The 16,596-nt window shown below is 56.2% G+C and overlaps 1 protein-coding gene across 2 annotated transcripts in view; it reads right to left on the reverse strand.

The window, feature by feature from the left end:
- Window positions 1-16,596, reverse strand: part of COTL1 (coactosin like F-actin binding protein 1) — a 37,189-nt gene that overhangs the window by 9,293 nt on the left and 11,300 nt on the right. For both annotated transcript variants that reach the window (XM_042968062.1, XM_042968061.1), the window contains exon 3: window positions 6,277-6,434. In XM_042968062.1, the coding sequence (XP_042823996.1) occupies window positions 6,277-6,434 (158 nt within the window). The remainder of the gene's footprint in view (window positions 1-6,276; window positions 6,435-16,596) is intronic.

Below are 16,596 nucleotides of genomic sequence, written 5' to 3' on the forward strand. Positions count from 1 at the left end.
GCCATCTGCTTCTCTGCCTCAACGCTCGCCTTGGCTCCTCCCTCCGAGCCTCAGCTTCCCCATCTGTATGTTGGGTGTAATAACCTCACCCGGCCCCCTCCGCGATACCCACCCACCCCCCTTCACGGGCTGCCGGGGCGTTGGATTTCCGATCAGGTCGTTTGGGTCTCAGACATAGGCCACAGGCCACAGAAAGCCCCTTTGCCCGAGCCCAGGCCCAGGTGAAACGCACGGGGCCCAGAAGGCCCTCTCCGGCTCCGAGAATAAAGGGCCTTTCCATAAACCCCGAGCGTGAAGAAGCGTACACATTTCCCGGTGAAAACGAACAGCCGAAATCCTCTGGAGGGCCACGAAGCAGCCAGAGCCGGTCCCCCGAGTGCTGGGCGGCACCGAGGCTCTGAAGGCAGAGCGGGGACCCCACGAATCTCGTCCCACGGAGGAGCGCGGCTTTCTCCCGGGCGACCCAGCCAGCTTCGCTATTGCAACGAAAGCAGAGCCTCTGGAAACTCCAGCCCCGCCGCCAAAGCCCTCCCTGAGGGTAACTGGCTTCCACAATTTAATCCGATCCTGACACCGGTTATGGAACACGTAGGAATGTTCTTCTGTCCTAGGGATACGCAGAGTAAGACACAGTCCGAAGCCAGCCCGTGTGAACAGCTGTGTCTCTTTACTTTTTCGCACCCGTTTTGGTGCGTTTCCAGGTACGAGGACTGTTCTGTAATAAAGCAGGCCTGGTCCCTGCCCTCGAGATTCCTTTCGAGGGTCCTTTAATTATACTTAAATGGGACCCATGAAATTCATGGGATCATAGCAGAAACACGTGAAGGAGAAATTCTGCCTGAGGCTGGTAGGAGAATGGAGTAAAGAATGAGGGTTTTGAAGGACGAATAGAAGTTCACCAGTCACCAAAACAGAAAACTTTTTTTACATCCTTTGCATTTCTGGATCCTTTGCAACAGCTCTGTGGGCATTTGCGTTCTCTTTTTCATAACACCTTTTTCACAGGTTCTAAAGATAAAGTTACTTGCCCGAGGTCCTAAAGCAAAGAGTTATGGAGCTAGAGTATCACCTTGGGTCTCCCTCCCCCTTCAGCCCATGACCTTTTCCGTTGGACACAGCAACATTTTTATTTATGTATTTATTTTTTAAACATGTTTATCTTGAGAGAGAGAGACAGCGTGAGTGGGAAAGGGTCAGAGAGAGGGAGACGCAGAATCCCAAGCAGGCTCCAGGCTCCGAGCCGTCGGCACAGAGCCCGACGCGGGGCTCGAACCCACGAACCGTGAGTTCATGACCTGAGCCGAAGTCGGCCGCTCCACCGACCGAGCCACCCAGGCGCAATTTGCGGAGTCATGATATTCCATTTCCAGAATTTTTTTTAAGGCTCTACCATCAAGAAGATGAAGTATGTCTGAAAATAAATCTAAGAGGTTTATTGCCTGCACAACTTCTCAGAGCGTTTAATGTGCTGTGTGATCCTGCAAAGGTAGGGCTTCCGACCCGCACGTGGCCTCAGAACATTTCCTTGGGGCTGAGGACTTTGGAAACGTGCAGGAGGGCAAGGTGCCAGCGTCGGGGCTCTGGGGCCGGGCAGCCTGGGCGCTGGACGGAGTGCCACCGCGTCCAGGCGCTGGGAGCCTGAGCAAATTACTCAGCCTCCTTGGGCCCCAGGCCCCTTGTCTATAAAATGGGGACAGTGATAGAAGTGGCCTGTCCGGCAAAGAATACACGATTGCGATATGGGACTTTTCCCTCCTGTCTGAGTGTTAGGTATATCTGGGGGGTGGGAAGGGGTCCAGAATTTAAGCCGACCCCGCTCCCGGGGCTCAGGAGCCATCAGAGTACACATTAAGCTGATGGTTGCAGAGTCCCTGAAACATCGGTCCTTCCTGCCTCCCCTGCCCCTTGGGGGAAACAACACCGCTCTCCTCTGCCCAGGCTGAGAGCGGAGACGCGCCCTCTGGCTGTTCCCACTCCGGAACGTTCAGAGGACATCAAAAAATAAATAAAAGGATCACGTGAATAGAGACATTCTGCAAGGCAAGCACGACACATCAGTGACAGAGTCTGATCCCAGTCAAGACAGCCTGGCCCAGCACGGACAGTGGGCCCCGGACAATGGTGGCTGCATTGTCCCCGTAATCCCCCACAGGCGCCAGAACAACGGGCGCTCCTGTGCGGCAGACGACAGCCGCGGCGAGGCAGCCACGTGTGCTGTCCCCTCCGCGCAGCCCCTGGACTCAAGCCCGGGCGTCGCTACTGTCCGGCCCGACCCGCCCGGAAGCTCGTCTTAGCCACGCAGGCGCCCCAGCGCCAGGACCTTCCGGCGTCGTTGATGGTGGAGACTGTGGTCAGAGAGGCAGATACTACTTTACTCCCGTTCTTGGACTTCAGGGGACCGGGAGGCCCAGAGAAAGCAAGCAACGTGCCCAAGGCCGCCCAGAGCTGAAATCTGAACCCACAGCGCCTCGCTCAAAAAGCTCCGCCCGTTCGCCGGACAAAGCGAAATGAGGTTCCTGTAAAGGTATTATGCCATCGACCAAGTAGCACATTTTTAAAAGGAAAACACTAAAAAAAAATAAAAATAAAAAAAAATAATAAAATAAAATGAAAACACTTCGGGATACGTCCAAGCAGAATATGACCCAGCAAATCAACCCACTCAACCCTTCGTTTTATCAATGGGGAAGTTGTGGCCCGGGAAGGCCTAGGCCAGGCAGGCAGCATAAGGACCCACCTTTCTCGATTCTGGTGCCTCGGTGTCAGTTTACACGGCCTGCGTTTCGCGCAAAGTGCAAGGCCGTGGGGATATTACTTTCATTGCAATAAAAGCCAAGGGTGTACCGAAAATCTTAAGTCCTAGAGTCAATACGCTCAGTCTTCCCCTGGAAATCATGGCAAGAGGCAGTTGGGGAAGTAACACCGTCCACAAGACGCAGAATCCAGAGTGTCCCGTCTGGAAGGCCCCTCAGCATCTCAGTCTGAGTCTCTATTAGACAGAGGGGACGCTGGTACCCGCACCAGGATCGGCACGATTTTAGCGGCTGTGGAAAGACACCATTAGGCCAGCATAACTGACCCTTTGGGACTTACATGGCTGTATTTGCAACTGTAGGATAAGCGCGAGGTATCGCGATAGCTTCAGATACTAAACCCTTTTAAATGCAAGAGTGGAATACACAAAGGGTAACGGTCAAGATGCAACATGGCACCTGCAGGCCAAGATGGCGTCCCAGCTCCCCCACCCAAGTGACGTTCATCGGCATCCCTTTAACACGAAGCCCCGCCTCCCTGCCCATAGGATGTGCATGTGACCTGAGTTGAGCCAATCAGGGTCCTTTATAAGGGAATGATTGACACCGAGGGCTCTATCTTCCCTTGGGATCAACACCCAGAAGAACCACCAGAGCCTGGACCACTTCTGCTGTACAGAGGCCGCCGAAGGCTAAACTCAAGAAAAAAGACAGATGAGGGGAAGCTATTGCTTGAGCCCAGAACCCAGCCACACCTAAAGCCCAGTAACCCTGCACTTCCCAGTTTAGAGAGTCAGGCAATTCCCTTTTTCGCTTTCACGTCTTTGAGCTCGCCAACCAATGGATGATGGCCAAGAGTCCCAAGTGAAACTCCCCACCAAAGAATTCTATTTCCCCAAATCACCCTCGGTCACTGGCTCACTGAGCCAAACTGGGATGAGCACTAGACCCAAAAGGAACTCTCCCGGAGCTCTGCTCACGGAGACGGAGATTCCCTTGGAGGTGATGGAAAAGTTCTGGAACTAGACAGGGGTGATGGCTGCTCAACGCTGGAAATGTGCTTCCAGGCCACTGAGTCATAGGCTTTAAAATGGGTAAAATGAGGGGCGCCTGGGTGGCTCAGTCGGTTAAGCGGCCGACTTCGGCTCAGGTCATGATTTCGTGGTCCGTGAGTTCGAGCCCCGCGTCGGGCTCTGTGCTGACAGCTCAGAGAGCCTGGAGCCTGTTTCAGACTCTGTGTCTCCCTCTCTCTGACCCTCCCCCGTTCATGCTCTGTCTCTCTCTGTCTCAAAAATACACAAACGTTAAAAAAAAATTTTTTTTAATAAAATAAAATGGGTAAAATGAGGGGTGCCTGGGTGGCTCAGTCGGTTGAGCGTCTGACTTCCGCTCAGGTCATGGTCTCACAGCCCGTGAGTTCGAGCCCCGTGTCGGGCTCTGTGCTGACAGCTCGGAGCCCGGAGCCTGCTTCGGATTCTGTGTCCCCCTCTCTCTCTGCCTCTCCCCTACTCGTGTTCTGTCTGTCTCTCAAAAGTGAATACACATTAAAAAATAAATAGATTTCTTTAAAAAAAAAATAAACTAAAATGGGCAAAATGAGCAATTTGATGTTATTGAATTTTTACCCCAATTATTTTAAGTGGAAAGGAAAACAGAGCCCTGCGAGATTCAGAAGATTGCCCCACTGGACGTCACCCAGGCAAGGCGCTCTCTCCCGGGCCGCCGAGGGGAGAGGAATAAGCGTGCAAGGAAGAATTCGGCAGGAGACCTTTGGCCACGGAACAGGCTGCCGCCATAAAGGACACCCCTGATGGCCGGTTGACCATTAAAACGGCCCTGGTTTGAGCAGGTGGCTTTCCAAAGCGAGGGTCCATGCCGGACAGGGTGCAGCCAGTGATGTTAACCAGTAATGCGGATCAGAATGTGAAATCAACGACATGCATTAAGCACATACTATGTCCCAGACACGGTGCTAACCCGTTTCTAGAAGGTAATCTGACACGTCGCACCTTTTTGAAATGATTTTCGTGTCTATTAAGTCTGGAACCCTGCCTCCTGAACATGTACCCTAAAGACATAAGTCAGCGGGGGAGGCAGAGGAGCCGTGTGTATGAAAAGGGTGGTTGGAACGTTATCTGTGAAAATAAAAACTGGAAGCAACTCGATGGGCCAACACCAGGGGAACATTTGGCCCATGACGATGCACTTGGCAAAGGAACACTCAGCCACCAGAAAAACGCGCATCCCGGAGCCGGCAGCCACATCATTTAGGAGATGCCCCCTCGCGTGCGATTTGCAGGCTGTGACCGCGGGGATGCGCAGAGCTCGGTGGGAAAAAACGGGCCACGATCATGCAACGGAAGGACTTCTTTTTCTCTTTCCTAATAGAATTTGCTAAATCAACGTTTTCCGCGAGGGATGATTTTAGATTCACAGAAAAGCTGCAGGAGACAGTACGAGAGCTCCCACACACCCCACACTCTGTTTTCATGAGGCTTACGGTCTTCCGTTGCTGCGGTACGTTTCTCGCAACTGAGAAGCCCACACTGACGCGTTACCATTAACGAAACCCCTGACCCCGTTCTGATGCCACTGGCTTTTCCGTGCCAGGATCCGATCCACGATACCGCGTTCCGTGCGGCCTGTTTTGGTGCGTGTTGCTGGTTTGGGTTTTTACAACGCAGTGGCTTTTCACACATTCGTGGATACGTGCAAGCATCACGCCAGTCAGTTCAAGGATATTTTCATCCCCTCCGAAGGAAAGCCCATACCCGTCCGTCCGCCATCATGTCCCGATCGTGGGCTTTGAGGAACCCTTTTGCGAGACGGAGAACACTCCGGGAAGGAGAGAGCACTCCTTCGCCTCCCTTCCCCTGGATTCTCTTTCTGGAATTCAGATTTTCTCTTCTCAGTGTGACCCCAAGCCTTAGCCCCAAACGAACCACCTCGGAAGCTTCCGGCAGTACCGATCTGTGATATGTCCGCTTGGAAACAGAAACCCTCTAAGGGAAGTGTCAAGAGCTCAGAGACAAAACCAAGGGTATTCCCACCTCCCCCTCTTCCTGCTGATCTAGCAAGGACTGGGGGATAAGTGTTATTGAGTACCTACTGTATGCCAGGCACCGTTCAGGGAGGCCATGCATGAAGGTGCCCATTGGGTCGTCATGGCCACCACTGGGAGCCAACCATGATCACCCGCGATCCAAGCAGGTAGAGGTCCCCATTTTGGTCGTCCTTCCAGCCCCCTTCTTCATCTTTCCAGCTCCCTTCCTCATGAACCGCCTGCCCCACCTCAAAGGTGGGCCCCCAGCTGCCATGTTTCCATGACGTGGTGGTCAAGTCCTGAGCCCGCACCCTGCATACAACTGCGGTGACATTTCGCCGGTGGCTCTGGCGGCACAGAGATGTGGCCCAGCCTGCTTTCAGTCACAGGCGCCAACCCCGGCCTGCTCTGTCCCTGGGGACGGCGACCCTGAGTGGGGCGTGACCCGCCCAGCCTCGGAAAGAGCACAAAGCCAATTACCTGCACCACCTCCTTCACCAGGGTCTTGTCCGTGCCCGTTTTGGCTCGCTGCAGCCCGCTGACGTTCTCACCAATCCACGTGATGAGGGCAAACTTGGACCTCTTGCTCATGGCATCCCCGGTGGTGAAACGCACAAAGGCGAACAATCGGACGTCATCTGCCGGGACAGCAAGGAGAGGGCACGGGGCTCAGTTAAAACGTCCCAAGACGGTGGCCCCGGGGAGCAGCCACGAGCCGGAAGGCACCCAGGGCAACGTGGCAGGCGCTCAACACGGACCTCGGCCAACATTCCCTCATTTAAAAAAAAATGTTTATTTATTTTGAGAGAGAGAGAGAGAGAGAGAGAGAGAGAGGAGAGGGCACGAGCAGGGGAGGGGCAGAGAGGGAGAGAATCCCAAGCAGGTTCAGCATTGTCAGCACGGAGCCCGATGCGGGGCTCGATCTCACGGATCGGGAGATCATGACCAGAACTGAAACCAAGGGTCCGATGCTTAACCGACTGAGCCACCGGGCGCCCCCGACATTCCCTCGTTTAATCCAGCATTGCCACCACAGCCTCCGAGGCCCAATTCACAGCTGGGAAACGGGGGTTCAGAAGGAACATGTGACGCTCCCACGGCCACATGGGCAGTTCGAGGCCATGCTGGGATCTGAACCCAGGCCTCTGTGGCCACGACCCCTGCAACCTCCACCCCCACCCCCACCCCCCCCATCCCTCACGCACTCAGGGAAGGGCTCAAATTCTGGATCTTATGTAGGGAGACCTTCCTCAAGTCTTCTGAGCCCCGGAGGCCCTGCTCGGAATAGGAACTGAGCTGCGGGGTGGGAGCTGGGGGGGATCGCGTGGCCCCGATCTTGCTGTGGGATACGGCTCCAGGACCGCGGGCCACGTCTAGCTCACGGCTGGAACTCGCTCTTTACGGTGGGGACCGTCCTGAGCAGAATCCCTGGCCTCCACTCGCTAGATGCAGGATCACCCCTCCGCCCCTGGGACAACAACCGTCCTCTGGGGGGCGGAACCGCCCCTGGCTGACGATGACCTTCTAGACAGTCGGGGTCCCCATTTGATGAAGCCCCTCTGTGTTTTCCACCGAAATTCTGTGTTTTTCACTGAGGAAATCATAGACCCTTACTCAGCTGGGTTCCCAAACGGTTCATATTTTAATCGCGATGATGGCGGAGAGCTCATCTCAATCCCTGGCTGGAGACGCCCGCATGGGACTGTTCTGGGCGGGGGGCTCCTCTCCTACTAGCTGCTCGATCAGCTTTTCCATCCATGCAGGGCTTTTGGCTGCCGGCTGTAGGATTCCTCAGGTTCCCAACGACAGCGGGGAGCTGTGCTTCTGACATGTCCGTGTGTATCTGAATCGCTCGGGGATCCTGCTAATGTGCAGATTCCGAGGCCTCGGGTTTCGGATGGGGCCCCGGGGCCTGCGTTTCTAAGTGGCTCCCCGGTGACACAAACGCTGCCGGCCAAAGGACCACATTTGAGGCCTTTTTTTATTTTCCTGTATTTTTCTGAAAACCCAAGGCATCTTCCTTCCTAGACTTTCCAGGTGCTTCTGTGCTGAATCCCACACAGCGTATATAGGTTTAGGCACCAAGGTCACACGCCCTCTGGGTGTAAAGGCGACAGTCTGGGGCTGATTAAGTTCTCTGCCTCGTTAGGACCTCAAAGCCTGAGCACAAGTTGGCCAAGAAGCTGTCTGGAGGGGCAACCACCTGTCACAAGGGAACCAAGGAACACGGTCCTTTGCAGGCCACGGACTCCTGACCCAGACACTAGAGGCCAAGCCAGGAGGCTCCACGGCACTGATTTCTTAAAGGACACGGAACCACCAGTCACGGTTCTGAAACACGTTCATGCTTCACCGTCTCATTTGGTCTTTGTTAAGTTTTATTTCTTGTTTTTTTTTGTTTTTTTTTTTTCTTTTTGAGAGAGAGAGAGAGAGAGAGAGTGCAAGCAGGGGAGGGGGAAAGAGAGAGAGAGAGAATCCCAAGCAGGTTCCACGCTCAGCACCGAGCCCGATAGAGGGCTCGATCCCACAGCCCTGGGATCGTGACCTGAGCCGAAACCAAGAGTCGGACGCTCAACCCACGGAGTCACCCAGGCGCCCCTCATTTGGTCTTTATGATGAGGCCGTGAGGCGGGCAGTGGGGGAGGAGGGGACGTCAGAGTCTTCTTCATCAACATGCACTCCACCCTGTGACAGATGAGGCTCAGAGGTCATGCGATGTGCCCAAGGTAACGCATCCTGGCCAAGGGGGCTGCAGCCCGAGGCCTGGGTGGCTTGGGCGTGCCTGCCCAGCCCCCTTCCTTTGGGGAACTGCCCCCACCGGCCACGGGAGTCTGGCGGACACCCACTGGAGGACCCGCCCACGGGGGTCCAGGGGGACAGAGAAGGACAGTCTCAGGGACACCGCATGGTCAGATCGACAGGGCTTGGTGACAGACTGGCCACGGGAGGAAAGGAAGGAGTCCAGGGGCTCCCACGTGGGGGTGAGACCTCTATCTCGTACCCTCACGGACCCTGACTTAATCCCCAAACACTGAGCCTCCGCTCCCTCCTCCGTAAAACGCGGTGAGTTTTTTGTTTTGGGTACTGCCTGCCCCCGCCCCCCCTTTTTATTTTTAAGAAGAAAAAGAAAAAGCCACAGTGAAAGATAAAAGTCACCACGTCAACTATTTTAAAGCGTACGTTCAGTGGCATTTAGTACGTTCACAGTGTTGTGCAATCACAGCCCCTACCTTGTTCCAGAACACATGCCTCTTCCCCAAAAGGAAACCCTTTCGCCCACGACAGTCGCTCCCCGGCCCCCGTCCGCCCGGCCCTAAGCAACACCAAGCCGCTTTCTGTCTCCGGATCTGCTTGTTCGGGGCATTTCACGTAGATGGAATCACACCGCCCGCGGCCTCTGGGGCCCGGCTTCTCTCCCTCAGCAAGTTCAGCCCCCGCGGTGGCCCGATGGGTCCCTTCCACGGCCAAGGTCTGCTCCTCCCACATCCAGCTGCTGAGCCACGTGTGGGATCCTTCCAAACAGGGGACCACATCACTAGTCGCCCACGGGGATTAAATACCACGGGGGCCCGCCCGGCCCGCCACAGCGGAAGCCTCTCCCTGAAGCTGTGGCCACAGGACGGAGTGCGGGAACGAGGCGGCGGGTCTGAGGACCCGAGTAGACACAGCCACGCGGGATGTCTGGGTTCCCGTGGCTCCAGCTGGATCCCCACCCCCCCGTCGCCGGCCAGAGCCTCCACGTGGGAAAGTTGCCTGTCCCAAGTGCCAGCCCGGGGCCTGGCGTGAGACAGGCCCACGAGCAGTCAGTCACCAAGGGCGTGGGGAGCCCGGCCTTTGCGGACCTTCCAGAAGCGCAGGCCAATGTCATTTACATCCTCGTGGCAGCGGGGGACTGTTTGCCGGGGTGGCCGCTGGGCGCTGGCTTATCTGACACCGGTCTGGCCAACAAGACTGCTGACGTCTTTGAAAATTCGAGAGTCCCGTTACGCCTGCAAATGTTTGCTGCTCCCGATCGGGCGTGACACCGGGAAGTCAGCTGAGCCTGCGCGGGGAAAACGCGGTTGGTCGGGGCGATGTTTTCGCAGCTGCCCACGCAGACGCGAAGCCTCTCTCCCCCTGCTCTAAGCCCATCTTGACCGCAGACTGGTTTGTGCAGGGGGAGGCGGTCGTTCGTAGTCTGGGCCGGGCCACCTCCTCTCCTCCAGACACACGGGGCCGACCTGAGACACACGCGCGCACACACACACACACACGTACACACACGCGGCCACAGCACCGCAGGGGCATGGAAAACGCCACACCCCTCACTTCTGTCCCGCTGGCACCCGCTCACACACAGGAAAACGTGGGTGCCTCCACAGAAAGGCAGCGCTAAGCCTCATCGTAAATGTGTGTGGTGTGTGTGGGGGGGCACACGTGTGTGGACCAAGAAGGACACTGGCCGGGAGAACGTTACTACTCGACGTTGCCGTCCCTCTCATGGTGCCAGCCGGTCCCCAGGGGGCCAGGGGCACACCTCTGGGGCCTGAGACTGGGGAGCCGAGGGTGTGGGCAAGCCCAGGGTGGGAAGCCGGGCCCAGACACTCCCACAGCACGCGGACCCCCGCGCTCCCTCTCCCAGAGGCCTCAGCCCAGCCGTCTACACCGGCCGCTCACGTTCAGCCTTCTGCTCCCCGGCCCGGCACCCAGGCGAAGAGTCCAAGTTCCGGAATCCAACAGAAGCTCCCCCGACTTCGTACCAGCTCTGTGACCTGGACCAGACGCACGAATGCCCCTAAGCCTCAGTTTCCGCACGCGCACAGTCATGAGGCGGCTGAGGGGGCTGCAGGAAACAGAGGGCGTGTGACGGGCGCAGCTCGTGGGGCGACCGCTCTTTTTCTATCCCTACCTTTCCAGTTCCAACGGGCATTTCCGGAGGGCCTACTATGTGCCAGGCACAGTGCTAAGCACGGGGGGCGCAGATAAGACGAACGAGGGTCCTGAGGATAACAGGAGCCGTCTGCTGGGCACCGACGACGGGCCGGGTACCGTCCTAAGCTTACGCGTCTTGGCACATCGCTTCGTGCCGAGCTCTCTGTGAGGTCTCCACTGCTCCCGGGCCCATTTTATAGCTGAAGACACTGAGGCTCAGAGAGCTAAAGTGGTAAGAAGCCAGACAACGCTGGCCCTGCCCGTGGGAGCACTGGTTAAGCGGAGGACGGTTCTCGGAGCGGGGTCCCCCGGACCAGTCCAGTCAGCAGCCCCCCCCCCCCCTCCAGGAAACCATGAGCACGTGGTTGCCTGGGTCCACCCCAGACCTACTGACTCACAAGCTCTGGGAATGGGGAGTGGCAGCCGAGCCCCTGGGGGATCTGGGTGCTTCCAAAGCTTGAGAACCACTGACCTAGGGAGGGTGGGGGAGGGGAGGAGCATTCGTGCCAGCGCTGGTGGGAAAGGGGTGGCAGGAGGTTTCAAGGGCAGAAAAGCTTCAGTGCCCCGAGCCCAGCCCACCCCCTCCCTTCCCACCCACACTTCTCTGGTTTTGAGGAAGTGATCGTCAAAAGGAGCTTCCTGTATGGCCTGGCTTCGCATCATCATAATTTACAGACTGATTGTGCCTCAGGCATCATTCCCAATTTGGGGCTGTGAACACCCACTCCTTCTCACCCAGCGAGAACCTTGGCCATGAAAAGACGGCCCTCCCATGGTGTGAATAAACCCCACACTCAAAAGAACTTAACCTTCTGGGTGGCCTACAGAGCCTCACAGTGTGAAAGAGATCCCACCAGCCCTAAGGCCCCACCAGCTCAGGGCAGAGCAACACCGGGCAGGGTCCACCCGGTTCCATGTTCCAGTTCTCTCTTCAAGGTCTTTGCTTTCATGTACTTAGCAAGTTAATACACAACGTGAGGCTGCCATTGCCAAGTTCGTGGGCACGGCCTGGTGCAGAGTAAGCGCCCAGAAATGCCGCTGTCGTCACCTTGGGCTCTCTCCTCCATGCCCCTCGTTGCCTTGGGCTCTCCCCTCTCACCCCCTTCTGGGCCTTGCATTTCCCTCCTTTCTCTCCCATATGACCACCTTCACCCCTCACCACCTGCCCCTGTATTTCCTTCTCTCACGCTCTCTGTCTGGGGCTGGACTGGCAGGAAGGATTCAGGAGCGAGAGTAGACATGGCAAGAGGACAGGGGGCATGATGCTAAGCACTTAGGACAGGGTGGCTGTGGAAGGAAACACAACGAGAGGAGATGACCACACAGGGCACAGGAACAGAGGGAGGAAGGAAGGAGGAGTCAGACTTCACTGGCATCGCCACGGCCACCAGGATGAACCATTCCGTATTTTCCCAAAAACTGTGAATGGCACAGAATCTCCACCAAGCTCTCAGGGACTCTCCTGCCCTCTCCCCACTGATTTGAAATCCGCCCCCCCCCCCCCCCGCTTCAGCTCAGGTAATCCTGAGAGGCAGATTCTGACCACCCCACCCAGCATTCTCAGCAGGGGGACCCCAACACGGGGTCCACACTGACCAAGGGCCCCCACCTTCTCCCAAAAGGGACCCTAGTCTTCCCCTCTGCCTCTCCTTGAAGCCAGCCCTGGCTGGAAAGGGACAGAACCCAGAGGAGACTGAGGATCGTTTGCAAATGCTTTGAACAATTCTTTTCCATTTCACACAAAACACAAAGCGGACGATCATGAGAAGTACAAATAAGCCAACAATAAGGGTCTCACCACCTACGTAACCCCCTAAGTAGACGCTCTGGCATGTGCTCGGTTTATCTATTTAGCTACTTTCACATCTGTCCACTCGGTGTTATCTCCCACGGCACGAGGCACTTCGTGGGCACTAATACACATCTGCCGGCCAGCAGAGGGACAGAGAGAGCACACGCATCATTTCGTAACCTCCATCCAACAGTGAACTCGCTCTCAAGAGTGAGTCAAAAGAAAAGGGAAGGAGAAGCGGGGAGGAAATTGCCCCAGAGCGCGACATGATTGCAGCTTGCTCTAAAGCTGACCTTACCTTATATAGACTCCCTAAGAAGTTATGCAAACAAGGTTCATGTAAGGAAGAAAACAACCCACACACCAAAAAGCTGAGCTGTCAGCTTCCACCAAGAGAGCTCCTTGGAGTGGGTGAGGGAGGAAATGGGAAAGAATTCGAACATCCTGCTGCCTGGGGCCGGGGGACAGCTGGACAGGGACGACAGCAGCCCTCCCTTCCACGGGGCTGCTCACCGGGGTGGAGGGTGGGGGGGGGCAGGCCTAGTGGAGGGAGGGGAGCCCAGGCAGTAACGGACGAGGACCTGGGAGGTGGAGAACGTCCTCTCTAGGAGTCAGAGGACAGGGGGCTTGGTGGCTGCCCCAGGGGAGGGGACTGAGGCCTGAGGCTGATAGGAACGAGTTCCTCCCTTGACAGGAGAGACCTGTCATTACTGAAAAGCCCCATGTGACTCACACTCTCTTTTTCAAGGTGGTTCTTAACTGTTTGCCCTGATTGGTTAAACACACAACAAAAAACCCTCCTGTCCCACTCAAAAAATTTGGGGGAAATACTAAGCACAAAAAAAAAAAAAAGAAGAAAGAAAGAAAGAGAGAAAGAAAGCCCATTACCCTAGGAATAAGGCCCCTGTTCACATCTTGGTTCATTCGTCACAGAGCAGGCATGGAGACTGGATTTGATTACGTGCTCTGTGCTGTGGGTCCGTATATAGAGGGTCCACACCTGCCGTCTGAGATCTGCTCCCCCATTCGTCAAAGGGAGGCTTTTTAAAAACTGTTTTTTGATGTGTATTTTTGAGAGAGAGACAGCGCATAAGCAGGGGAGGGGCAGAGACAGCGAAGGGGACACAGGATCCGCAGCAGGCTCCAGGCTCTGAGCTGTCAACACGAGGGCCTGATGCGGGGCTCGAACCCACGAACCGCGAGATCCTGACCTGAGCCGAAGTCGGACGCTCCACCCACGGAGCCCCCCAGGCGCCCCTCAAGGCGGTAGACTTCTCCAGGGATTCCTGACTCACTGCGGTTCCATTACACGCGAGTGACCCAGCTTTCCCACTCTGGCAGAAAACAGGAGAAAATGGAGTACACGACAGCCAGAGGGAAGGCAAGGTGATTACTTCGGTAGAACCCTCCGGGAGCGGGCTGATCTGGATACCCAAATTGTCAGGGTAGCTGAAGGTTCTCCCCAAATGACAAGGCACCGGAACTTTCTTGCTGCCTTTTTTTTTTTTTTTTTTTTGATGGTTAGTTTTACTTCCTTAAATGGAAGTCAGCATGCTAAACCCGACGGGACCTTCTGACTTTGAGAACAGAGGCCACAACCAGGTCCCGGAGGCAGAACCCACTCCTACAGCACCTGCAGCGAGACACCGTGGGGACGCTGAAGTGTCTGACTGTCCCAGCACCACAGTCCCCTGTCGTGCCCCGCTCTGCATTCTTGCATCTGTTTTTGCTGTCGGTCGTCGTGGACACGTATTAACAATCTGTGAAGAGGGACTTTGCTCAAGAAGACACAGTCCCTGGGGCGCCTGGGGGGGGGGGGGCTCAGTCGGGTGGGCGTCCGACTTCGGCTCAGCTCATGATCTCACGGTTCGTGAGTTCGACCCCCGCGTCGGGCTCTGCGCTGACGGCTCGGAGCCCGGAGCCTGCTGTGGATCCTGTGTCTCCCTCTCTCTCTGCCCCTCCCCTGTTCACGCTCTGTCTCTCTCTGTCTCAAAAAGAAATAAACATTAAAGAAAAAATTTTTTTGAAAAAAGAAGAAGACACCATCCCTGCCCTCAAAGGACGTACACTCTAGCCCAGCAAACAAAAACAGAGCGTGTGACACAGAGCAGTTAATGCCACAGCAACAAGTTTCCACAGGGCGGATGGGAACTTCAAAGAAAGCAGGAAATTCATTCTGCCTGGGGAGTGGCGATCAGGGCGAGCTTCCAAGAGGAAGTGACGTTTCAACTGGGTCTCGGGGAGCCAAGCAAATCCTAGACCCCAGCAGCCTGAGGGAGCCAGGAGCCCCAGGCTTGCGTCCCAGCTCTGCCTCTTTCCACGGGGTGACTGCGGCCCAGTGGCTTCTCACTCCGATCCCCAGCTCTCCGGGCTGCGGCGTGTGGCTCTTTCAACTCCGGCGCCCCTGGGTGCCGGGCACAGAACTCACAAAACGTTTGCACCCCCACCGATCCCCACGGCTGGTAACCTTCCAGCCCTCAAGTTCGCCCACACGTTCACAGCTGACTCATTTCACTTTTACCGACTCACTAATTTATTAACCCCTATGAACACCCGAGACGGACCGCCTACTTTTCTTTAAATGCTCATTTCTGATACCAGGGCTGACGGCAATGAGATACACACGCCCTGGGCACCGGCTCCGTCCTGGGCGTGGGCTCGGGAAGACGAGAACACAGCCACGGGACCTATGTCCCTGGATATCAATCCTCCCCAGAACGGAGAGCGAAAGCCTCAGAAGCGAGCCTTGGCACAGAGCCAGCGGTGAAAAAACGCTAGACAGTGATGACAAGAGGTCAACTATCACGAAGCCGATGGAAATGGCGAGGAGAATGGAAATCCAGGACATCAAGTGCACACGGCACGTGCAGGGGTGGCGGGGCGGGGGGGGGGGGGGGGGCGGGGAGGGCAGCGCTGAGTGCATCTGAGGGGCCCACGGGGGTGGAGGGTCGCCGTGGGGACGGGCAGGTCTGCAACAGACGGAACAGTGACAAGAGCGAAACATGCTGAGCAGGGGATTCTCCACGAGAAGGACCGAGGCAAACTTCCAGAAGGCTGTAGAACAAAGGCATAGGAAGAAAACGCTCAAGTAAAACCCAGAGTCGTCGCCGCGGCCCACGGGGCCCCCCGGACCCCCTTGCCTCTACACATTGCAAAAACTGAGACATCATTCACGTATCATAAAATTCACCTTTTTTTTTCAACTTTTATTTATTTTTGAGATAGAGAAAGAGCATGAATGGGGGAGGGTCAGAGAGAGGGAGACACAGATTCTGAAGCAGGCTCCAGGCTCTGAGCTGTCAGCACAGAGCCCGACATGGGGCTTGAATTCACGGACCGTGAGATCATGACCTGAGCCCAAGTCGGACACTTATACGACCGAGCCACCCAGGCGCCCCAAAATTCACCCCTTTTAAACGCACAATTCATTGGCCGTTAGGTCTAATTCCAAAACATTCCGTTAGCCCCAAAAGGAGACCTCCTACCCGCCGGTGGTCTATCTTCCTTCATCCCCTGCCCCCCACCCCGGCAACTACTCCCCAGCTCTCTAGCGCCTCGTTCTGGAACCTTCAAATACATGGGATCGCACAACGCGTGGCCTTTCGCGTCTGGCTTCTTTCGCTTGGCATCATGTTCTCAAGGCTCGCCAGCGTCACGGCATCGACAAATCGCGATTTCCTCCCTTGCTACGGCTGGGTAACGTCCCACCACGTGGAGAGACGCGTTTTGTCTATCCTGCATCCGACGACGGTCAGCCGGGCGGTCTCCGCTCCCCGGCTCTCGTGAACGATGCTTGTGAACATTCGCGCGCAAGTTTTCGCGTAGACCCGTGACTGCGTTTCTCTCGGGTAGATACTAAGGAGTGGGATTGCCAGGCTCCTGGGAGAGATGCCTGTTCAAACCCCTCGCCCGTTTTCTTTTTTGTTTATTGTTGAGGGCCTTCCTTTGTGCCGGGCCCACTCCACTCCCAGGCACCCGAGTGTCCACCTCCTTCGCGTTCAGGCTTGCCTCAGCGTCCCCTCCTCTTTAGGCCTCCCGTGACCAAACCCTGGCTGACGGTGGCCCCGCTGCGGGCCACCTCCAGGCCGTGGCTTCTT

Source organism: Panthera tigris, chromosome E2, assembly GCF_018350195.1.
Source record: "Panthera tigris isolate Pti1 chromosome E2, P.tigris_Pti1_mat1.1, whole genome shotgun sequence".
NCBI lineage: Eukaryota > Metazoa > Chordata > Mammalia > Carnivora > Felidae > Panthera > Panthera tigris.